This window comes from Myxocyprinus asiaticus, chromosome 5 (genome assembly GCF_019703515.2).
Source record: "Myxocyprinus asiaticus isolate MX2 ecotype Aquarium Trade chromosome 5, UBuf_Myxa_2, whole genome shotgun sequence".
NCBI lineage: Eukaryota > Metazoa > Chordata > Actinopteri > Cypriniformes > Catostomidae > Myxocyprinus > Myxocyprinus asiaticus.
Genome location: NC_059348.1, coordinates 17,661,682 through 17,687,358, shown reverse-complemented (window position 1 = coordinate 17,687,358; position 25,677 = coordinate 17,661,682). Strand labels below are relative to the sequence as shown.

The 25,677-nt window shown below is 36.7% G+C and overlaps 1 protein-coding gene across 2 annotated transcripts; it reads left to right on the top strand.

Annotated features, from left to right (window-relative positions):
• Positions 1-5: 5 nt before the first annotated feature.
• On the top strand, positions 6-25,677 carry LOC127441614 (plastin-1-like). 2 transcript variants are annotated; one of them, XM_051699212.1, is made up of 16 exons: positions 6-406; positions 4,444-4,551; positions 4,851-5,011; positions 6,299-6,428; positions 7,977-8,109; positions 8,283-8,364; positions 11,621-11,786; positions 11,940-12,082; positions 13,980-14,075; positions 15,011-15,203; positions 20,063-20,141; positions 21,957-22,071; positions 22,435-22,568; positions 24,016-24,139; positions 24,412-24,536; positions 24,643-25,677. In XM_051699212.1, the coding sequence occupies exons 2-16, from the start codon at positions 4,482-4,484 to the stop codon at positions 24,779-24,781; spliced, it is 1,890 nt and encodes a 629-aa protein (XP_051555172.1). In that variant the 5' UTR covers positions 6-406; positions 4,444-4,481; the 3' UTR covers positions 24,782-25,677. The 2 variants fall into 2 exon arrangements, with proteins under 2 accessions (XP_051555172.1, XP_051555173.1); XM_051699213.1 differs by lacking the exon at positions 6-406 and adding an exon at positions 3,746-3,870.

Sequence of the window (25,677 nt, the reverse complement as noted above, 5' to 3'; positions counted from 1 at the left end):
AGGAGAGTTATCTGCACTGGAACATGAGAGAGACAGAAAGAGTGTTTGTGTCTGAAAGGAGATTGGGACAATAGATGGGCCATTCCTGTCCCGCATTTGGCTGGAGTCCTGCCATGAAGCATGAGCTGGTTATTGTTTTTACTCACAAAAGTTGCATTTAAACTGTATGTGTGGGAATGTACAGAAGGATTGAGCATTAATCAAGGTGATGCAGACTTGTGTCCTCAGTTGGACTCTTTCTGTCAGTTGCAGTTGGCATGATCAGTGTGACGTTTATGAAGGTTCCGATTCTGCCGCTTTTTGTCTGTTGTTTCTCTTGTTTCAAGAACCATGGCCGTCATAACAAGAGGACTTCAGGGAAACTGACCATTTTTGTGGACCAAGAGACCAAAACACACAATAAAAGGTGAGATGGGAGCTGTTTTGCTTTGTAATTTAGTTTGTGCAGTATTAATGTAACATACAACTTTTTTTCCTCACTGTTTCCTCTACTCAAGTCTGTGTGACCAAAGTCCATTTTCAAACACTTTCCTTGTATGTCTCACAGGTTATTACAGTAATACTGTGCAATGGGGTAAGGTGGGCATAGAGGAGGCGGGAACCGGCTGAACAGTCAACGTAACTTTTAATAACATAAATTAACTTGAATCAACTAAAACGCACGTGCACGCACACACACACACACACACACACACACACACACACACACACGGTGGTGTGGCTATCCTTATGAGGACTCTCCGAAGACATAATGATTTTTATAATGTACAAACTATAGATTCTATCCCCTAAACCTATCCCTAAACCTAACCCTTACAAAAACACTTTCTGCATTTTTACATTTTCAATAAAACATCGTTTAGAATGTTTTTTAAGTGATTTGAATTATGGGGACACTAGAAATGTCCTCATAAACCACATTTATAGCATAATACCCTTGTCATTACCAGTTTGTAACCTAAAAAAAATTCCTCATAAACCACCCAAACCAACACCCCCCCCCCCCCCCCCACACACACACACACACACACACACACACACACACACACACACACACTCTCTCTCTCTCTCTCTCTCTCTCTCTCTCTCTCTCTCTTTCTCTCTCTCTCTCGAACTGGCGCCTCCGGCTCCACTTTATCCACCTCCCGGCTGATTAGCCATGTCCTCATGGCCCAGCCCTGCCCTCCTCCTCGTCACATACTGTTATCTGATAGATGCTGCGATTGGCAAGGAAAATTGTCAGTCATTTGTTGATAAATAGTTAACTGTAGTTCCAGCTGTTAATTAGGGCATTGCAGGCTTGCTTTACTTTTTTTTTGTGCTTATGTGGCATGCCATGGAATTATTATTATTATTATTATTATTAGTATTGTTTTTTTTGCTTTTATTATCATTATTAATGATAACAATAATAAATATTATAATATTAAATATGTAATATAAATATTATATAATATATAATATATATTGTGATATAACAACAACCTGTTAATAATAATAATTATTATTATTATTAAAGATAATGATGATAATAATAACAAAATAATAAATATTATAATATTAAGTATTAAACATTATGAAATACAATGACTACCAAATTATGATTATGATTATTATTATTATTATTATTATTATTATTATTAATAATAATTATTATTATTAATACTGGGACTATGAAATATAATTACAACCACATTATCATTGTTATGATGATGATGATTACTATGATTATTATCAATATTAATAATATTTAATATTAATAAAATTATGAAATATTATGAATAATAATAACAACCAGATTGTTGTCATTGTTATTCTTATTATTATTACTATTGTTATTTATATTGTTATTATTATATTTTTAAGCTTAAAACCTGAAGGTTTAGTTACCAGAATCATTTGCAAAAAGAGAACAAAACAGAAAATTAAGCTTATAGTTTAAACAGGTAATAAAACAGCCACTTCAGCCACTGTGTCTTTGAAGTTTAAGTTGCTCATTTCCTTTGGATTTATAGTTCATTTGCTCATGTTTGCTGGTATCGATAGATACTTTTATACTTACAGGGAGTATAGAGGTAACAACATGCTAAACAACATTGACTCAGTGGCTCACTGTCCTCTTGAGTAAGATTGTATTAAAGTAGAGGAATTATCGTTGCCATGCTTAACCTACTTCCTGTCGCAAGGGCCTGGGTAATGTGGTAACTGATCCTCTTTTCAGAGCAATCAATAATGCAAGTGGCAACCCAAAGGACGATGAGTCTCTTAAAGGAGTGAGCTCCGTATTAGGTATCAGTAAAACATTCTTGGATCTTGAAACTGTTGATTCGGCACCTGTTTGTTCTTCCATCCAGAATCCTTATTAAACCTCTTGAAGGAGAGTAGAATTCACATTGCCTCTTCAGTATGGACTGCTCAGAGTTTGATTAGATCACGGCAACTGTTGCCTGGATCCCTTGTAAAACAGGAAGTGAGGAACTTTGTGAGTGGTAAGGTTGCAAATGTGTGCTTCTTGAATAATTTGCTTGCTTTGTGACTCAGCTGGATGAGTAATCATATTACCGTGTTAGACTTTTCAAATATTTCTCCTGGACAGATTGTTTGCCTGAAATTACATTAGATTTATGCATTCTGAGATGTGTATGATCCATCATACAGCTCACAATTACATCATCCCCCTTTTCATGCATGAGCTGTATCTCAGCAGTGTTTTACATCATAATTTTCTCTGCGAATGTTTGATAAGGTGACTTGATTGTTTATCTGAATTTATTTTTATGCTTTTTATTCATGTGACAGTACAGATAGTAGACAAGAAAGGTGTGTGTGTGTGTTTGGGGGGGTCCTGGACTTGAACCTGGATCTCCATGAGCCAACAGCTTTCCTATGATATAATCATAAGTAAATGTGTGAAATGCTGTATTGTGTGTAGGGTCATACTTAAAACATGAAGCTCTGCTGCCAAACATCTGTCAACTGAGGTTTCTTGTTCCACCTCCAGGATCTACAACAGCACTGAAAAACATTCAATTACTAGAATAATACTTTCCAAGTCATTCTTCTGTTTTATGGGTGGTGATTCCCTCTTTCCAATCATCAAGTCAGCCTTCCCACAGATAAGGTCTTATTACAGAGGAGGAGGCTATTTATGCAGTAATGTGCTGTTCAGGAAGAGCGTGTGTTATCGCTGTACTTTTATCTCCCTCCTGTATCCAATCAAACTAGTTATAACATCAATTAAACACAGTCTGTTTCACTAATATCAAGGAGCTCCTCCAGATTCTATTAGTTCATGGGTTTTTGTGTGTATTTTGCATGTGTCCATTACACAGTGAGTGTCAAGCACAGCCCATAAAAATGACACAACAAATGACTGAAACAGGTCGCCTGGCCCCAAAAATCTTTGTTTCACAAGTTTCATTCAGATATACTGTTCTGCTTATGTAATGCATCAAAGACAAAACCAGTGAAATGTGAAGCCATTTTGTTAGGTCACTATGTTATGGAAAAGTGTCAAGGAGCTAGAGTATAAAGTATACTCACGTGTCACTGCTTAGCTTGAGTTAGTACAATTAGTATTTCAGCTCTGAGGTAAGCAAGTCTTGAATGACATGACAGCTTTAGCTGACGCAGCATTGGGTTGGGCGTTAAACGTTAACTCCTGTGTTGTCTTTGAACGAGGCCCTCGCCTTTATTAGACATTATAGGCCAAAGGTCTGTTACCTCGTTATGTCAATGTCTTCATGAGCACATGAGCTCCACACACACTGTGGGAGAGGACAGGATACACTGTGGAGGATTCAGTTCAAATATTCACATATTTTTTTGCTATATCTGAAGTACCGGAGGAGTGGGAAGTTTAGGGGAGAGGTACTGTTTTCATTTTCTGCTTTATATGACAATTTGAAGCATTCAGAGTTAAAATATATATATTTAATAATTATACGTAAAAATAAATAAATTATACTGTAATGTATTTATACTATACTGTATATATCTATATCTATATCTATATCTATATCTATATATATATTTATATATATATATATTTTTTTTTTTTTTTTTTTCTTCTTCTTCTATAATACAGCCCTCTTATTAGACCCAAAGGGCCTCACCCTTAAAATGCTGGCCTGGGCCCCGTGAATTTAGCTAACTACGTTTACTAATACTACTAATTGTTGCATTCTTACATAAGTCTTATCCTGTCGAAATCGCAAAATTCTATTTAATTGCAGACATTTGTGAAAGAACAAGAGTGTAACTGCTTCAGTGGGTTAATGCTTGTATCTATAAGTGTATACTGTGAAGTACATTTAACTGTCCACCACATTTGTGTTTCCATGGATGAATAATTTGCTTATCGTGCAAGAGATACAGCAGTGTTTAGCGGTGGACTAACAGGGTATATAACACACAAACTCTCCATGTGGACTTTTTTGGCAGGTCTTTTGCTTGGTGAGCACTGCTGTGAGGGGACCAACATGGAGAACAACGTCACACAGATCTCTCGAGAAGACCTGGAGGACCTGAAAGAGGCTTTCAACAAAATTGGTCAGTTCTGTGAAAGCTCCTTCACAATGCCTCAGCAATAATTTTAGTGAATTGGTATGTTCGAACATGTGAAACAGTGTTAAATCACCTGACTTGGTGCTTGTGAGGTGTCAAACATTACCAAAGATTGCAGTAAGTGAGGGCATAAATGTTATGGTAGATCATCATCTCACAAAGTTGTACACAAAATAGTATTTGTTATGAACTTACAGCAAAAGTATGGTGTCAAAGGTTGCCTGCAATGATGGATTCAACTTTACCACTGTATAATTTATTATTAATAATATCTTTCATTCTAGATATTGATAACAGTGGCTATGTCAGTGATTTTGAGCTTCAAGAGCTCTTTCGAGAGGCTAGCTTTCATATTCCGGGATACATGGTACGGGAGATTGTGGAGAAATTCATTGCTGGTGATACCAACAAAGACGAGAAGATCAGCTTTGAAGAGTTTGTTGCGGTATGCCGGACTGTCATTGTTTTTTAACCTGTTATTACCTCATTACATACTTTTAAATTACAGTGAATGGGGGATTTGGGATGTTGAGTTTCAAAACTGACAAACTCCATACCCATCAGACATTTCTGCATCAATTTAAATGTGTTTACCTTTCCCTGTGGTGCAACTGATAGTGTGTTGTGTGAGCAGCTTCAGAGACACAGGTTCTGGTCCCATGCAAAAACAGGCAATAATCGTATTCGCATAAGTAATTGTGACCGTGATTAAGAGGTTGCATATTTGCTCTGAAATGAAATTTTCACTTAACTAACAGTTAGGTTTAGGGTTGGGGTTAGGGTTAGGGAGTATGGTTAAGAAAATAGGCATTCATTTTGATTGTATTATAATAATTCCTTACATTTATATAGCACTTTTCTAGGCACTCAAAGCACTTTACATAGTATAGGGGGAATCTCCTCAACCACCACCAGTGTGCAGGATCCACATGGATGATGCCATGGCAGCCATAGTGCACCAAAACAGCCACCACACACTAGCTATTGGTGGAGAAGAGAATAGAGTGATATAGCCAATTCAGGGATGGAGATTATTAGGAGGCCATGATAGATAAGGGCCAATGGGGAGAATTTTGGCCTGGGATTTTTAATGACCACAGAGAGTCAGGACCTTGGTTTAATGTCTCATACAACAAATGGTGCTTTTTTACAGTATAGCGTCCCCGTCACTATACTGGGGCATTAGGACCCACACAGACTGCAGAGTTTCCCCAGGAGGTCTCCCATCCAGGTACTGGCCAGGCTCAACCCTGCTTAGCTTTAATGGGCAACCAGGCAAGAGCTGCAGGGTGATATGGCTGCTGTATTATGCCATTTACAACTAAAAATACAAATTGCTTTTGGCGCCACTCTGTGGGCATTTCACCTGAACAACACTTCCAGCTTCAGCCACTGGGGGCAGTGGTTCAAAATTCAGTAAGCACAGAACAATTTTAGAAGCAAAACTTTCAACTTCCTGTCACAGAATTCACTGTGGATTAAGTCTGGAAAATCTTCTTCTCCGCTGTGGCTCTCAAATCTCATTCACATTTTTGAGTATATTCAAATCACTTGCAATGCGCCAGGTTTGACATCGATGACATCAAAAGCCATTGATTCGGACCCGATCGTTATTGACTTGATCTTCATTAGTTGTGAAAGGCCATAGAATTTGTCAGCATCTCTTTAAGAGATACCTACTGATGTTTTATCTTTTGCAGTTTTAAAGCTGTGATCTCACTTAATTCTTCAGATATATCAGGAGCTCAGAAGTAAGGAAGTGAGAGAGACTTTCCGCAAGTCCATCTCTAGGCGGGATGGGATTCGTTCGTTTGGTGGAACATCAGGGATCTCAAGTGAAGGAACACAGCATTCTTATTCAGGTGAGGACATATACCTCCTCAGGCCAGCCAACTTTTAAGCAAACATTACACTTACAGTATATAGTGCTTTTCTGACACTACACTCAAAGTGTTTTACATATTGAACAGGAAACTCCCCTCAACCACCACCATGCAGCTTCCACCTGGATGTTGCCATGGCAGCCATAGTGCACCAATACACTCACCACACACCAGCTATTGGTGGAGTGGTGCAAGTAGAATGATAGAGCCAATTTTAGGGGATTATTAGGAGGTCATGATTGATAAGGGCCAATGGGGGAATTTGGCCAGGACACCCAGTTTACACCCCTACTCTTTACAAGAAGTTTCCTGGGATTTTTAATGATCACAGAGAGTCAGGACCTCAGTTTAACATCTCATCCAAAAGACGGTGCCTTTTTACAGTATATTGTCCCCGTCACTATACTGGGGCGTTAGGACCCACACAGACCGCAGGGTGAGCGCCCTCTGCTGGCCTCACTAACACCTCTTCCAGCAGCAACCTTAGACAGGAGGTCTCCCATCCAAGTACTGACTAGGCTTAACCCTGCTTAGCTTCAGTGGGCAACCAACTTAGAGCTACAGGGCAGCCATATCACCCACATCCAGTGAGTGGCAGCTGTACAGACAAAAACGCCTTGTTGATGAGAGAGGTCAACAGAGTATAGCCAGATTGGTTTGAACTGACAAGTCTACAGTAACTCAGATAACCCCTCTGTACAATTGTAGTGAGCAGAATAGCATCTCAGAATGCACAACATGTCGAACCTCGAGGCGGATGGGCTACAACAGCAGAAGACCATGTCAGGTTCCACTTCTGTCAGCCAAGAACAGAAAGCTGAGGGTGCAGTGGGCACTGAGATCACATTTTCCCCCCATTCTGATGGTTGATGTGAAGATTAACTGAAGCTCCTGACCCGTATATCTGCGTGATTTTATCATGCTGTCACACAATTGGCGGATTAAATAATTGTATGAATAATAGATGTACATGTGTACCTAACAAAGTGATCACTGCGTGTACGTCACTTTACGGAATTAATTGTGAATAATGTTTCATGTTGACTTTAAACTATTTTTGACTCAGGTCATCAAGAAATATTAGAAACAAATTATATATATATATATATATATATATATATATATATATATATATATATATATATATATATATATATAAAAACATAAGCTACAACCTCTGTATACCCTGGCCAACAGTTTATTACAGACACTTTCACATCAAGATATTTCTCTTAATATATGATTTGTAGAGCCTGCCACTAGCTCATGGGTTTAATTCCCAGGGAGCAAATACACACTGATAAATGCATAACAAAAAACAACTTTATGCAAGTTGCTTTGGATGAAAGCATCTACCAAATGCAAAAAAGTTAACTTATGTAATGTCTACTGCTGCTACAGTAGACAGAGCCAAACCCTGATTGAAATTAGATTTGTAAGTCAATTAATGACCTCTAATACAAGTAGACCAAATGTCTCTGAGATTGCCCTCATTTTTTTAAATTTTGTATTTTAAATTATTCTTAGATGAAGAAAAAGTGGCCTTTGTGAACTGGATCAATAAGGCCTTGGCAAATGATCCAGACTGCAAACATCTCATCCCAATGGACCCGGAGACTGACAGTCTATTCAAATCTGTTAAAGATGGAATATTGTTGTGGTAATATGAGAAAAGCTGTGGTTTTACATGCATTGTTTTTCTGCATGTTGTTCCTCTCTGAAGTGGTTATTTGTTTCTGTTGTGAAATATGCTGAGCTATTAATGTGTCATTAATTACTGTTACTGATAAACAAGAGTTAATGTTTAACAACTTTTTGGCAATCTCTTTACAGCAAAATGATAAACCTCTCCCAACCAGATACCATTGATGAGCGTGTCATCAACACGAAGAAACGCACCCCTTTCACCATGACTGTAAGCACTCTCGCCTTTGAAATTTCCAACATTACATCAAAATTAAGATTTTTGAAAACCACTGTGAATCATAAAAGCATTTCCAGGTTACATTTCACCCCAAAATTATAATATATATATATATATAGGAAGAAGTCACTGCTCCAAAACCACAAGAAAAAAAAAAAAAAAAAAAAAAAAAGGCCAGACTACAGTTTGCAAGTGCACATGGGGACAAAGATCTTACTTTTTGGAGAAATGTCCTCTGGTCTAATGAAACAAAAATTGAACTGTTTGGCCATAATGACCATCGGTATGTTTGGAGGAAAAAGGGTGTGGCTTGCAAGCCGAAGAACACCATCCCAACTGTGAAGCATGGGGGTGGCAGCATCATGTTGTGGGGGTGCTTTGCTACAGGAGGGACTGGTGCACTTCACAAAATAGATGGCATCATGAGGAAGGAAAATTATGTGGATATATTGAAGCAACATCTCAAGACATCAGCCAGGATGTTAAAGCTCAGTCACAAATGGGTCTTCCAAATGGACAATGACCCCAACCATACCTCCAAAGATGTGGCAAAATGGCTTAAGTACAACAAAGTCAAGGTATTGGAGTGGCCATCACAAAGCCCTGACCTCAATCTGATAGAAAATTTGTGGGCAGAACTGAAAAAGCTTGTGCGAGTGTGGAGGCCTACAATCCTGACTCAGTTACACCAGTTCTGTCTAGAGCAGGGATGGGCAGCTTTGAAGGGGGCGAGGGCCAACATTTTTTCTCCATTCTACCAAGGGGCCAGATAACAAATCCGCTCTCTAACAATGTTCACCCCCTTACTCGATTTCCTCATTATTGTGGGTAATCTATGCACAACTAATGCAATGTTCTTTTAAAGATTTTGTTACCTATATTAGCATTTTTATTAAACAATATTTATAAAAACTAATATTATTATATTATAACTTGAGTTTTTACTAAAACATGCCGTTCACATGTATAAAATTAATATTCAACTGACAAGCAATATATTTCAGACTTACATTTTCAAAAAAATGTATCTCATTTGCATTGTCTACATTTGTAACAGACAAACACACAAATGAACAGACAACATTTTCAACCCCACCTCATCAAACAGCTTATAGGTATTAGTTAAAATCTAAATATTAACATCAATAACAAAACTGGATACAAGTACATAACTTCAGTGCATTAATACAAAACATTTCAGCACCACAACATACACGCACAGACCGAACAGTCCCGTGCATCAGAGAACATTCACACTATTCGCAAGACTTTTCAACAATCAGTCAGGCATCTCAATTGCGCATTTCTTCAAAGTTTCTCCCTCTTATAACAACTTTTTCATTTTTCACAAGCACGAGCGAAACAGCATTTGATGTCTTTGGTGATTCCTGCACTGTCACGGATTTCGTAAAAACGTTTGATGCCTTTTACCCTTGTATTTTATTTACCCTTTACATCTGTGAAGAGAGCAGCTCCTGTGTATGTATCTCTCATAATGTACGTCTCTTTAATCACTTGATTAATAGTGTATTTGCGAATCAAATTGAAATCTTTAATGACAGATTTCGTATCCAGGCAAACAAAAGACATGGGTTCCACCTGCGTACATTAACAATAGCGCGCACTAGCTCGCTGACAAGCTGAGGTAAAATTGAGCTCAATTTACCTTATAAATGATGAGCAAGTGTAAGATGTTGCATGATAGAATCCTACAGTGATCAGCAGATCTGCTAAGAACAAGCAACCTCTTCTGGTCAATAAAATCAATCCTCAGTCTTGTCGGACGGGCCATATTCAATGATACAGAGGGCCGTATACGGCCCGCGGGCCGCCAGTTGCCCATCCCTGGTCTAGAGGAATGGGCCAAAATTCCAGCAACTTATTGTGAGAAGCTTGAGGAAGGCTACCCAAAAAGTTTGACCCAAGTTAAACAATTTAAAGGCAATGCTACTAAATACTAACAAAGTGTATGTAAACGTCTGACCCACTGGGAATGTGATGAAAGAAATAAAGCTGAAATAAATAATTCTCTCTACTATTATTCTGACATTTCACATTCTTAAAATAAAGTAGTGAATCTAACTGACCTAAGACAGGGAATATTTTCTACTGATTAAATGTCAGGAATTTTGAAAAAATGAGTTTAAATGTATATGGCTAAGGTGTATGTAAACTTCTGACTTCAAATGTATATATATATATATATTGTACAGTATATATATTTTATATTAACAAAATATTGTTTACAGTGACATTATTTTCATGACAATTAAGTACATCTCACCCCAAATTCTCATTATGGTAATATGTCTGGATACTTTATTTACTTTTTACTTTGTAACTGTACATGATACTTATTTACTTATTAATTACTTAGTAGTTTTACTTAGTAATTCCCATTAGACTCTCATTAACATAATGCAGTATTTTTATATTATTATTATTTAAATCAGCATAAAGGCAGGACAACAAATACTACCATTGTGTATAAGTAAATTTTTTGCATTATAGTAATAAGAATGAGTTGGATTTTTCCATTGCAGTAACAAGAATTTGAGGGTAAAATATGCTGAATTGTCATGAAAATAAACCTCTTTGGCTGAACTCTTTGGCAGTGGTTTGAAATGAGTTTTCTTAACTTAAAATTACTATGTGACTTTAACTCAAATGCTTCGTGTAGACGAAACCTAATTGAATTGGGTAAACCTAACAAAATTAGTCATGTTTACTTGGTTACATGCATTTTTTGAGTAATATGAACTATGAACAAGGAGGAATCTGTAAACCTAACAAAAGTGAAAGTAATTTTTTTTTATTGAATGTCACAAAGCAAAAAAATGGCATTTTCTTTATATACAATGTCTTTAATTACTTAACTGTTTTTTTTTTTTTTTTTTTTTTTTTTTACTCTGCAGTGAAATATGTTCTTGAAGGGTTTCATAAGATTCATTCTTGAAAAACAAATGTTAGCCTAAAACATGTGCTACAAGTGGTAACATCTAAAATGACAAAATGACAAAATAAATATATATATATAAGGGTTAGGTTAGGTAGAAATAGCCCCTTAAGGTTATAAATGCAGGTTTCACTTTTAACAGTTTAATGGTCTTTACTTCTCTTCATTGAAAGTGTCTGAAGTCTAGTGTTTCAGCTGAACGTTTAGAACTAAATGATTATCTGAAATTATGGTTTAGAGACAACCAATAAACATTTATCTTTTCCTTTACTGCCCTGTTGTCTAATGTAGGACAATTTGGTGTTGGCACTGAACTCCGCCTCGGCCATTGGCTGCACGGTGGTCAACATTGATGCTCAGGACATGAAGGCAGGGACACCTCACCTTGTGCTTGGCCTCCTCTGGCAAATCATAAAAATCGGCCTCTTCGCTGACATTGAGATCTCCCGCAATGAAGGTCATTCCCCAGCTTTAATAGCCTGAATTGATTTTAGTATTCATGGTGTTATCCAATGGTGATAATGACTGCAGCATAAATAACTAAAAGCATGAGTGTGCGTGAGTGACTGATTTGTGCATGTTCGTGTAACACGTGTCTGTGTATGTGTAGCTCTAATTGCTTTGCTGGATGAATCAGAAGACCTGGACCACCTGATGTCAATGTCCCCTGAGGATCTTTTATTGCGATGGATCAACCATCACCTCAAAGCTGCTGGCTGGCAACCAATCAGAAACTTCAGTGATGATATCAAGGTACATGCACATTTCTCATCCCTCTAGACCAAAGGTCTTCGACCCACTGAGTGATACATTTTTTAAATATGATTATTTTACTTAATATATTTTAATGTGGGACAATGACCTAGAACTAGGTTTTTCAGCTGGGGACTCCATGAAGTGCGTGTATTGATGTATAAAACAGAGAAATTTCATAAGAAATGAAAAATGTTATATACAGTACATGAATGTTTCTTCAACATTGGACACTTTAAGCCTGGTAAATTTCAAGAATTGTCTACTAACAATATCCAAGAGTGGATGTGTATGTATCATAGGAGATTTATGTTATTTTTTTGTCATTTTTTTCTGCAATTCACGGAAATTCCCACAGAGTGTCAATTCCAGCACATCTCAAATTCTGTATTGGGTTTAACAGAATTATGGTGAAAATGATTTGAAAAGAAATAAAAATAGTTTTTTTTTTTTAATTTTTTAAATAAAATGGCAAAATGAAAAGTTCTTGCAAAGGCTTTTTCATAGCTAACATTTTATGTATCCTTCATACACACAATTAAATAATATTTTTTACACTTTTGCATAATTTGACAAAATTACAACTTGATTGGAAATGACGGCCAATACAAATATTCTGATCACAAGTGATATTTCCATTGATTTTTCTTTGTTTTCTTCAAACTTCATTAGTCTTTTCATCTCAAGCATCAATATATTTATCGACTTGGTTAACAAGTATACAAAAAAAAAATACAAAAATAAATTCAAGGATTCAACATCAATGTATTTTAAATCATAAATTTCTGACATTGGCATCAAAAAGCAGAGCTCTATAATAAAGTAACTAAAACAATAGCACTGCATTTATTTTGTTTTAATGTAATGATAAAAACACTCATATGAACTAAAAAATTAGTTTGTCTACACTCTAGCCATTTATATTTGTGTATACACATTGTTTCAAAGAAGCTTTATAAAAAATTATGCCTTTATGTCTGCTCTCAGCGTTGCACTGCTTGGTTTTAATTACATTATAATGTGTTTGTTTATGTATCGTACGATACATATTGTATTGAATCGTGAGCGTCACATCGTACGATACAATATTTTTTTACACCCCTAATATATATATATATATATATATATATATATATATATATATATATATATATATATAGTTTATGTTTATTTTACACTTTGTTTAGATTATCATAGTTTTAAACATGTTATAATTTGTATTTTTATTCTGGATTGTCATAGTTTAATATTGAAAGTCTGTGTCTGCGGCAAGGCTGAAACACTAAAATCTATACATCGCAGGGATTTGAAAAGTATAAAAAATACTGTAAATGATGGAGACCTGATACAAAGTATGTAAGTCAGTTTTAATGTGACATTCATATAAATAAAAACTTGAAATCTGCTATTTTTAATAAAAAAAATTAAGAAACACCCATATATTAAAATTAAGTTCTACATTTTATGTGTTGTAAAGATTTTTTTATTTTATTTATTTTTTTCAATTCAAGGTCCATTATCATTACTAATGGAAGTTTTTATAGCATTACTTTTAAAATCTACAGTTTTCTATGTGGAGGTCCCTGGGTGGGTGGAAAACGTTGACAACCCTGCTCTAGACCGATCACAATCCAGAGCATTGGGTTAAGGGGATAAGAAGATACAAATGTATTACAATACTGTATTTAAATACAGTAAGTCATCAGTCCTTCTATCTGATTGACATCAAGCCATTATAATTATTCTTTGGACTCGTTGACTATGTACTACGATAATGAATCACTGGCTTCGAAATAAAAGCCTATATAAAAATCCAGCCTTTTATCTCATTTGACATCAAATTCATTGAACTGTCATTTATGCATGTCAGTTAACAGTGCACTTTTTGTGTTCTCAGGACTCCAGGGCATATTTCCACCTGCTAGATCAGATCTCACCAAAAGGAGAGGGGGATGATGAGATGAGGATTGACATTGACATGTCCGGTCTCAATGTAAGTCAGTCTGTATGTGTGGTCAATGGCCTTTGTTTCCCCACTGAAGTGAACACACTGATTTGCTTCCTGTGTCAGGGTTTGTTCCGCCACTTAATGAGATGCTTTAGTGCAGATAAGAAAGAGCGGCCTTGTGATACCCAACACTGATTACTGCAACAACACAGTGAAAAGAAACATGAGAACAAAAGAAAACAAAATTGGATCAAGAAGGCAGATGTGACTGAAATGTATTAAGACGTGGTGGCTATGGCAATTGGGTCATGTCCCATCTGCTTTTTCTGACAAAACCAGTCAGGTTTAAGGTGGGAAGGAAGTTTTGTTGGTATAAAACTCAACAGAGCATTACCCATTACCATTACCCACAGTCACGTAATTTTCACGAGATCAGGCTGCATGGCAAATTCCTAGCAACTGCATAGCCACATGCTAAAAAAACACTCAACACCTTAGCAAGCAACCGCATAGCAACACCATGACAGCCACCCACAGCACCTTAGCATTGTGGCAGTGAGTTTTGCACATGCAAGCACCACTCATATTTTCTTCAGAAAATGAAAAAGTCTAGTTTGAATTTGTCTCATGTTTTTGACGTCTTGATAAGAAAGTCATCTAATGGGAGTGCATTCAAAATAACCTTGATTTAAAGGACTAATACAACAATATACAACCATGCATTGCTAGCAAATTCTATTTTTCAGGCTTACGAATGAAAAACTGAGGTGACTCAAATTCAGAATACTGTGTGAGAAATGTGTGTTTGTAATGTTGCAAACAAGTATTGTAGTATTATTATGGCATTGAACACCCATAAATAACATTGTGACATGATGATTTATAATGCTGCAATGTCTACAAGATCTGCTTAAGAGCAATGCTTCAAATCTTTCCGCTTTCAAGCAATGTTATTTTGATTTAATAACTATATCTTTTAGGAGCGTGATGATGAAATGAGAGCCGAGCTGATGCTGAGGCAGGCTGCCCGTCTGGACTGCAGACAGTTTGTCACACCACAGGATGTGGTGGCAGGAAACCATAAGCTCAACATGGCCTTTGTGGCCAATCTTTTCAACATGTACCCAGCTTTGAACAGACCCACCAGCAATGGCATTGATTATACAATTGAGGGTGAGTTGCATTAGTTTATTTCTTGAAGCTATTCTGCACGAAAAGTGATGTATATGCAACGAGAGACTCTTAGAGTATCATAGTGCCTGTTGAGTGCCTGTGATGAATGATGCTGGACTGTCATTGGTCCACATCTGAGCTCACATACTGTCAAAATGATTACAAAACAGACATGGTTTACTATGCTCAAACAAACATGGTATGTGAAGACAAAAATGTCCATGAACGCATTCAACATTAAAGGGATAGTTCCACAAAAAATTATAATATGGCATTTTTTACTCAGCTTTATGTCGTTTCAAACATGTTTGCTGTTATTTTTGTAAGAAAGCAAAGTTTAATTTAAATTGTCAAAATATGCTTTAGATGCAACTGTCCTAACATTACAAAATTGGTTATTCCCTGAGTTTTATTTTTTATTTTTTTAAGCCATCAAAGTTATGTGTTTTGTGACTGTTGGATTTGAGATGAATTTAACTTTTAGTCATTAAATAATATATTCTGGGCTGATTTTTTTTTTTTTTTTTCAACTGTTCATACCAACTCCATTGGCAACATGTTGCAGGAGCAGCCCGTGGCATAGGTGACAAAGGTGGTTGCCTAGAGTGCAAAATGACAGAGGGGCACCGCACAGGCCTGGCTCTAGCTCTTAGATGTGAGGTGGGACTCATTAGCTGCTTTTCCACTATCAGGCCAGTGCGAGCCAGGGCAATAAACTGGTCAACCAGGGCCAATAGCCTGGGACCTCAAGCCGCAAGAACGAAATTGCTCTGCATTCCCACCATTGGGCCAAAAGCCCAGCAGCGTTGCCCTAAAACCCACCCTTAATACGCCACCCTGGTGCAAACATCACACATCCCACCCATTTCACAAGCCAAACCAAATACGAATGTTATCTAGTTATCAAGAATATCAAGTTTATATTTTATGTAAACGTTAGCTAGCTAAGAAGATAAGTAACCAGTGACAACTCACAGACTTTAACTGCCATGGTGTCCTGAGTGTTCTCTGATTAGTGAATGAAACGCAGCATGAGTATCTTACTAAACTCTGCCTTTGACATTGACCCCACCTCAATCCCCAGTTGGCCTTCTTTTGCCCAAGGGTAATCAGCGGGCCAAAGGCCATTGGCCTTTGGCCCTGAATATGCCCAGTGGAGGCACGATTAAGCTTCAGAAGTGACAGGGGGAATGCAACTGGCCCTGGCATGCACTAGTACGCCCTCATTTGGCACGACAGTGGAAACGCGGCTATTGGGAGGGCCAGACAGTTGGGAAGGTGGTTGCCAGAGTGGGCCAACCTCATGATAGGGTGAGCCAGGCCCACCCAGCCCCCACTGCGGACCTGGACCTCTTAGGACGACTACGCACCCCTCTACCCCTGTATTGAGCAAAATATTCCAATAACATCCTTTAAGTATTGATAAAGCGTTACAATAACATCATAAAAATAAAAAAAAGGAAAAAAAAAGGAAAAAAACAGGCTGCGCCCCCTGACCTGACAGTCATAAGTTGATAACATGTTGGAATAAACATTGCCTGCTATCATGACGTGATACATCATGATGCGTTAGTTGTTTATGCCACTACTACCATACGCGCTATCCTCATATGTAGAGTCACAATCTAAAATTGTGCCTAGGGTGCCAACAGAGTCTGGGTTGTAATGACCATTCAGTACAGAAAGGCATTGTGAAGGTTGTAGTGTTTGCAGTGACCAGCAAGGGGCGTACAGTGGCTTCCTGCACTCATAAAGTATGTGAATGTGTGGTAGAAGGTCACATCTCATAGATGTTCAGTCATGGGGGATGATTGGGGTCTTCTCAATCTCACTCTCTTTATCTGTCTTCTGTCCTGCTCATCTGACTTTTTTCCCCTCTGGCCCCTTAAATACTGAACTTCATCAGAAGTACAATTAAGTAGCTTTGCCTTTGTTTTTATCAAATTTTTCTTTTCTTTTTTTGTTTTTTTTTACAAAATTATTATTATTATAATTTATTTTTTTAATTTTTTACTGAATTTAAATTTGAGTTTCAGTTCAGTTTTGCTGATTTTTCTGGTTTATTGCTAATTATAAAAAAGGTCTGGTGTGTTATCTAAAAGAATATCTAGCTAAGAGTTGTGGGTAAATTATGTAGCAAACTTTCGTGATGCGGGATAGTTCACCCAAAAATGAAAATTCTCTCATCATTTAGTTACCCTCATGCCATCCCAGATGTGTGACTTATTTTTTCTGCAGAACACCAACAAATATTTTAAGAAGAATATTTCAGCTCTGTAGGTCCATACAATGCAAGTGAATAGGTACCAAAATTTTGAAGCTCCATCAGCACAGCATAAAAGTAATTCATACAACTCCAGGGGTTAAATCCATGTCTTCATAAGTGATATGATAGGTGTTAGTGATAAACAGATCAATATTTAAGTCCTTTTTTTACTATCAGTCTCCACTTTCACTTTCATATTCTTCCTCTTTTGTTTTTGGCGATTCGCATGCTTCATGCATATTGCCACATTCTGGGCAGGAAGGAGAATCTATAGCAAAAAAAAAAATATTATCTCATTATTTACTCACCTTCATGCCTTCCCAGATCTGTATGACTTTCTTTCTTCTGCAGAACACAAACAAAGATTTTTTGAAGAATATCTCAGCTCTGTAGATCTGTAGATAAATTTTGAAGCTCCAAAATCCACATAAGGGCTACATAAAATTACTCCAGAAGACTCTGGTGGTTAAACCCATGTCTTCTGAAGTGATATGATGGGTGTGGGTGAGAAACAGATAAATATTTAAGTCCTTTTTCCTTCACTTTCACTTTCTCTTTCTTCTGTTTTTGGTGATCCACATTCTTCATGCATATCGGCCCCTACTGGGCAGGGAGAAGAATTTATGACAAAAAATTACTTAAATATTGATCTGTTTCTCAGCCACACCTATAATATCGCTTCTGAAGACTTACTGAATTACTTTTATGATGCCTTTATGTGGATTTTGGAGCTTCAGAGTTCTGGCCACCAATCTGTTCATTGTATGGACCTACAGAGCCAAAAATTCTTTCATGATTTATTCACCCTCCTGGCATCCCAGATGTGTATGTCTTTCTTTCTTCTGCAGAACACAAATGAAGATTTCTAGAAGAATATTTCTGGAGCTGAAATATTCTTCTAGAAATCTTCATTTGTGTTCTGCAGAAGAAAGAAAGTCATACACATCTGGGATGCCAGGAGGGTGAATAAATCATGAAATATTTTTTTATTTTTGGGTGAACTATCCTTTAAATATTTACCTGTTTCTCATCCAAAACCGACTGGATCACTTCAGAAGACATGGTTTAAACCACTTGAGTCATATGGATTACTTTTATGCTGCATTTATGTGCTGTTGGAGCTTCAAAGTTCTGGTCACCATTCACTTGCATTGTATGGACATACAGAGCTGAAATATTCTTTTAAAAAATTTTCATTTGTGTTCAGCAGAAGAAAGAGAGTCATTTGCAGATGGCATGAGTGTGAGTAAGTGATGAGAGAATTGAGAGAATTTTCATTTAGTGGATGAACTTCTCTTTAAAGAAGGCATTTTAAGATTGTTTGGAACACTTTAACAATGCACAATACTCCCAAATAAAAGATAAATCACCCCAAAATGAAAGTTCTGTCATAATTCACTCAGCCCTATGACTTTCTTTCTTTTGTGAAAAACAAATTTAGACTGTAAGTCAGCATCAGTCACTATTCACTTTCATTGTATGAAAAAAGGTGCAATGAAAGTGAATGCTGACTGAAGATATCTTCTTTTGTGTGCCACGGAAGAAAGAATGTCATACAAGTGAGGGTGAGTAGGCCTAAATGATGACAGAACTTGTATTTTTGGGTGAACTATTCCTTTAAAGGGGTCATGACATGACTTTTTTATTATTTTTTTATTATTTTATTATGTTCCTTGAGCTTCACTTATAATATTAGTAAAAAATTTTGCACAAAAAAACAGCCAAATATTTTGTAATACATGATAATTTTCCACCCTCATTCTGACCCTCTGTCAGAAATGCTCAGTTTTGGTGCTGCTTCTCCTTTAAGACTTGACAGTAAATGGCCACCGTTATGATTGGCCCTCTGCTCTTGACTGACCTGCACTCTCTCCTTGCCATCTCACTTCTCAACGCTACTGAGCGGGCTACAGAAGTGATAAGGTAATGTAGACTTTGATGTGTTATTGAGGAGGCGGTCAGATGCAAATGTCTACCACAGTGTGACATCACAATGTGGAGGAAGTTGAGAACGAGTTGTTTTGGCAGCTTGATTTCAACAAATGCTCTTTTGCAGTGAGGTGGACGGGTTGAGTCCTGAAACTTACTGTATGTTTTTGTAGTAAAATGACCTCTTATTTGTCAAAAGATCAAGGAAATTGTATTCCTCATGTCATTACCCCATTAAAGATACAGCAGCAAAACAGCATGCTTAATTCTAAGAGAAAAATGGTGATGTAAAATCAAAGTATAATGACTGTTGTTGGTGTAAGTGATGTTAAATAACATCATAACTGGACAAGGGTGCAATGGAAACTGGAAAATGCTACAAAAGTGTCAAATATGCCTCCATTTAAATCTCACAGTTTGCTGTAAATAGGGACAAATATATATATATATATATATATATATATATATATATATATATATATATATATATTTATTTATTTATTTTTATTTATTTTTTTTTTCAATAAATCAGTGGAAATAATGTGAGCTGAATAAAAACAGACATCCTGTTAAAATAATAACCCTGTTCAAGCACAAACTACATACACAGTTTATTAACACAACACTGTTGTGTCTAAGAAATGATCCCTTTCTCTTCCTACAGGGGAAACAAGAGAAGACAGAACATTCAGAAACTGGATGAATTCACTGGGGGTGTCTCCATATGTCAACCACTTGTACAGGTAACAAGTCCATTTGTTTAGTTTGCTTCTTTGACATGGTTTTTTACTGCAGCATTGTTAAAGTATCAGATCCAATGCTGGCCCTGGAATCAGAAGCTAAAATAATACAGATAAACAATTCAGCAGTGTAGTCTATGTTTCCATCAATGTTATTTTATGCACATTTTGAGATATCGCATAAAAACTGCTGGATGGAAACACAAAGATGCGAATAAATCTCCAATATGCGCATAAAAAAAATGATACACTCGCTTCAGGTGGATACATTTTTATTCGACAAGAAGAAATGCGCATAAACTATGATGGAAACACATTTACCGAATAAACTCCTATTGAATTTGTTAGGAATAATAGATGTACATCAAAAAGATCATGTGACTGAATAACTCGTTCATTACTGGACTAACCAGCGGGCCAATCATCGCATCTGGAATGTTGCTCAGGTCATCCTGAAATAACTGTCTAGAAAATCCAAAGCCTACAAAGAGTTTGCAGAGCAAATAAGTCAAAAACAAACTTGAACTGTACGGAACAGAAGGTTTATTGAAAAATATCTTACAGATCCGCACGGTATAGTCATAAGGATGGATGAACGTACATATATAGTGCTCAGAAGTGTGTGACGCATTGTCACTCCCAAACACGAGACAAAGTTCTTTACAGTGTTTTGTCCGCGTGCTCTAAACCTCCAGAATTTTATTAATAAAACACTCACAGTGGCTACAATTTCTCAGGAAGTGACATTTCATCCTTCTGAACACCCTTGAATGGAAATTTGGCTTCGCACATTATTTTGCGATAATATTACTTTTTGCATAATTTAATGTGTCCTTCATGTGGACTTGGAAAAATCATAATTACAAGTTCCGAGCACATGAATGACCCAGTGAAGTTGGAAGTTCAAATGTGAAACTCAGAATTCTAGACGATTCCCGAGTTTTTGAGATGGGAGGAGTCCTAAACTTTCAACATGGCAGAGGAGAGTACAGTTTTTGTAGTGAATGGTTTTGTTCATTTTTCTAAATACAGCTAATTGTTAGCACTTGCCGTTTTAGTCATATTCATTTATGTAAATCAGCAACCTTTCTATGCATGTTGTACATTTTTACACAGCAAGCTAACTGAGTGATATGTATTATGGTGTCAAAATAAAAGTTCCTCAAGAAATATTTATGAATGAACCTGGCGTCATCCATGTTTCCTGTTCTTTCCAAAAACAAAGTACTGGAATACAACGTACTCATAATTACCACTTCAGAAGTGGGAAGTAGGAAAATTCCGATAGCACATGAAGGCAGCATAAATTCACAACTTGGATGGAAACATAGCTGCTTGCATCATCTTGGCTTAATGCCGATTCGTGAGTCCCTTTAGGGTCCATAATAACTGCCAAGGCAAGCATCACTTTTTTTGTTGCTCATACCTTAGGTTTGTTCCGAACTCTTAACTCAAAGTAATAAACTTCAACACCCATCCCATCCCATCCCAACAATATCCAACAGTAGAGAATGCTGCAAAAGTGTTGTATAAAGTCCCATCCCCTAGCATTTGTGCTACAAACACGAATGATACCACCACAACTCGTGGTGTTTAGGAGAGAACATCTGTATGTGATAAAAGAGACAAGCCCTTTCATTCGTCCCTCTCAAACTTTTAATAGGACATATGTCAAAAAAGAGGAGAAAACTGTCCTCATCAAGCCATTTTATAGGGTCTTTGACATGTGTGCCAACCTTTTATGCCTTTTCCATGAGCACATTATGAAACATGATAACAAAAAGTGAATTTTTTCAATATTAACATCTTACTCTCCAGTGATCTGCATGATGGTTTGATCATTCTTCAGTTATATGAGAGGATCCAGGTACCTGTCAACTGGGCCAGAGTCAATAAACCTCCATATCCAATACTGGGCTCCAACATGAAGAAGGTTTGTACCAGCTCAGCTTTGGATTTCAATATTGTGAAAGTATTTTCCAGTTAACACTTGAGATGAAAGAACTTGATTACCACTGAGTCTCAGTTTTATTCTACATTACATTAGCAGTCAGTCAAAAATATGTTTGTTTCTGACAGCAAATTTAGTAGCCCTGCACTAAAACATGCTGTTTTTTTATTATTCCCACTGAAATTATTTGCACAGCGGTGCCTCAGGGTACTAGCTAGCTCAGATCGAAATTCGAAATGCATACTGTATTTGTCTAAAATGATATTTATGTATGAAGAACTGCTGTAGTTCGGGGTTGAATTATACATGTAATGTTAATTTGTCTGACACATGTTTGTTTTGTAGCTTGAGAACTGTAATTATGCAGTTGCACTGGGTAAAAAGGAAGCAAAGTTTTCCTTAGTGGGAATTGGTGGTGAGAATATCAATGAAGGAAGCTCCATGCACACCCTGGCATTGGTCTGGCAACTTATGAGAAGGTACTTCATCTGCACTATATAAAACTGGGTCATTCCTCTTATGCTCTCAGAAGTTTTTTTTATTTTTATTTTTTTATTTTATCCTTGAATTGTAATTTAAGGAAGTATTTTTTAAAATACTTTTAAAATACTTTAAGAAATATGCTTTGGTCAAGATCAGACCCTTAAATGTTATTAATTATTACATGATTATTCACACAATGTCCAGAAAATTAACAGGGTGGAAATAAAGTTCTGAAGTTAGTCATTGAGTAGTGAGGGATAGATATTTATCTTAATTTTGATTTTCTTTTGAAATATAGAAACATTTCTGTAATTGTATCAAACTGGATGGAATGTTTCAGAGTGAGACTAACATAAAAAAAATAAAAACAAATCACAGAATTCATTTAATTCATGGCCAATTATGCGTTCAAGTCATTTTGGAATGACCGAGTTGAACACCACCACAAAGTTGTAATTACCAGTGTGAAACAGCATTTTCTGTGAGCCCTGACTTTCAAGACTGACCTCACTGTGAAATTGGAAAGAGTATGGTTAAGTTATCTTCAGCTAAAATTGGTCTGTGCTTACCGAAATTCAGAACACTGCCCCGGTGGCCAAAGCGGTAAATGTTGTTGTGCATATGGGCACGGGTGAGCTTCATTTTCTGGGTGAAATGTCCACAGAGGGGCGCCAAAAACGAGTTGTAAAACGAGTCGTTTTCAGATGTACAGGATGTAAAACAGTGAAGAGGAATGAATAATTTATAAACTGTATCCCAACCCAAACCCCAAACCTAAACCTAACCATCAGTGGAGTAAAAATGTAATGTTAGAGAGGCAAAATGCAACCACCGAATGGCGCTTGTCCTTGATTATGCAAACGCAATTACTTCCTGGTTTCAACGTGGTATTCGAAGGAGAGTTTAATATTTATTATTTTATCCAATAAATTGAAACATACAGTATATGATGGGGACATGAAAGTATATTGCATACAGTGTGTAACTATTGCCAGTGCCCGTGAGAACAAAAATGTGCAATCATCATTCAGAAGGGATATCGGTAGTTAAGGGTTCAGTGATCCTCATTCATTTACTGTATAAGAGAGGGGAGAAATACATGAAAATACTTGGAATATTCCTTAATAATGAAATATAGCAAAAATGGCAACATCTGCTCAAACCATAGTGAAGTTATTTAAAATTCACACTTACATTCCCTTAATTGTGATGTTGTGATAAAAGAAAGCTAACTAATATGATTTCCATTTTTAAAATTGTGAGTTTAGTATTTTATCCAACATTTTGAGATATATATGATGGGGACATGAAAATGTACTACATAGTAGGAATGATCCAACTATTCCTGATGGTTATACCTTTGGCGTCTATTCATTGTGCTGCATATTGTACATTAATTAAAACATTAATTATATTGTCTGGCAAATACTAACTCTCTTGCAGGTATACACTGAAAGTTCTCTCTGACATCGGAGAAGGGGAAATAGTCAGTGACCAAATAATTGTCAACTGGGTGAATGACACATTGAAACAAGGCCGTAAAAACTCATACATCAATGGATTCAAGGTAACTGGACCAGACTCACGTTCTATGCTCAATGTCAAAATTCCTTTAATGTATAGAAGGAAAAAAAAAACATGCCATTTCAAATTTAAAAAAGCACATATTGCATTTCACATTTGTAACCTCTTTGCAACAAGGCTTTTTAGATGTTGAAATGAAGTGAAAACTGCTTTTTAAAGCATTGAGTGAAGTAAAAGTATGCATACTACATTTCACATGATACCTAAATGGAAATGAAATTTCTTTCATGCATTGTAAACAATCTATCATTTCAGGACAAATCAATCAGCACTAGCCTGCCAGTGATCGACCTGATCGACACCATCGAGCCCAAAGCCATCAAATATGAGATGGTGAAGAGTGGAGACATGACCGCAGAGGACAAGCTAAACAATGCAAAGTACATTTCCACTCGGTTCCTCATAAATTATGCTGATACCATCTGACACCAAATTGCCTCTTGTCTCGCCACCAACCTTTTTCATATCTGTGTTTCCCACTCGCAGATATGCAATCTCTGTGGCACGAAAAATCGGCGCCAAGGTGTATGCCCTCCCCGATGACCTTGTGGAAGTCAAACACAAGATGGTGATGACAGTGTTTGCATGTCTTATGGGAAGAAGCTTGAAGAAAGTAGACGGCTGACCTTTTTGAAGGACATTTGCTTTTGCACAACACTCACTTTAGCACTTTTTCTTCCGCTAACTTAACTCACCAGCTCTTTGACATGATCGCCTTTTCTGTCCATGAATATTTCTTTAAGCCTTGGTCTTTGATGAATTTTCCTCCCTTTAAAGACCCCATGAAGTAGCTTGATGAGCACAGTTTTTGTCCTGTATTTCCTATTGAAATTAGACGTTAGTGGGACATATCGAAGTGGTCGTCCCTTTTTTAATAGCCAATAGTCCACTTTTTTAGCTATTTTTGTTCTTGGTTTTTCTCATAACTTTTTTTTCCCCAGAGGTATTTCATAAAGTACTTCATAAAAAAGTTCTAAGCCATGAAACAAACCAACAAGCACATGATGTCGTGAATCACAACATCACAAATGTTTTTAAGTAAACAAAGTATTTGAACTTCGGACAAAAAATTAAGGTACAAGACACTTTCCATCTTTCATGAGGGCGCAAACTACAATCCCATGAAGCATTGCGAATACATAATAAAAATATAAAATTGTTTCATCTGTTTCAGTTGTTGAATACAAGTATAGAATCAGCATGTTTTCAGTTTATTGCAAAATATTCAGATATATGTAAGTAGTTTGAGAGTATAGGGAGACCGAATCGATTTGAAATTCGGCTATTTATTGTGATTTTTTTAACAGAAGCATATACCACCGATTAACAACCACTGAGCTCACAGTAGGTCTGTCTTTAAAGGTTTGTAAGTTATCATTAAAAAGCAATTCCCCTATGGAAAAAATGAATGTGATTTTTACTTCCAGAACCAGACTGCTGTGCTATATTTTTTTATACACTAGCATATACACCGATCAGCCACAACATTAAAACCACCTGCGTAATATTGTATAGGTCCCC

Bases quoted from the DNA above. Each gene is read 5' to 3' on its own strand.
- LOC127441614 (XM_051699212.1), top strand. From the start codon at position 4,482: ATGGAGAACAACGTCACACAGATCTCTCGAGAAGACCTGGAGGACCTG. The intron at 22,569-24,015 runs GTACTTCATCTG...ACTCTCTTGCAG, and splicing joins GTCTGGCAACTTATGAGAAG to GTATACACTGAAAGTTCTCT. The intron at 24,140-24,411 runs GTAACTGGACCA...CTATCATTTCAG, and splicing joins CATACATCAATGGATTCAAG to GACAAATCAATCAGCACTAG.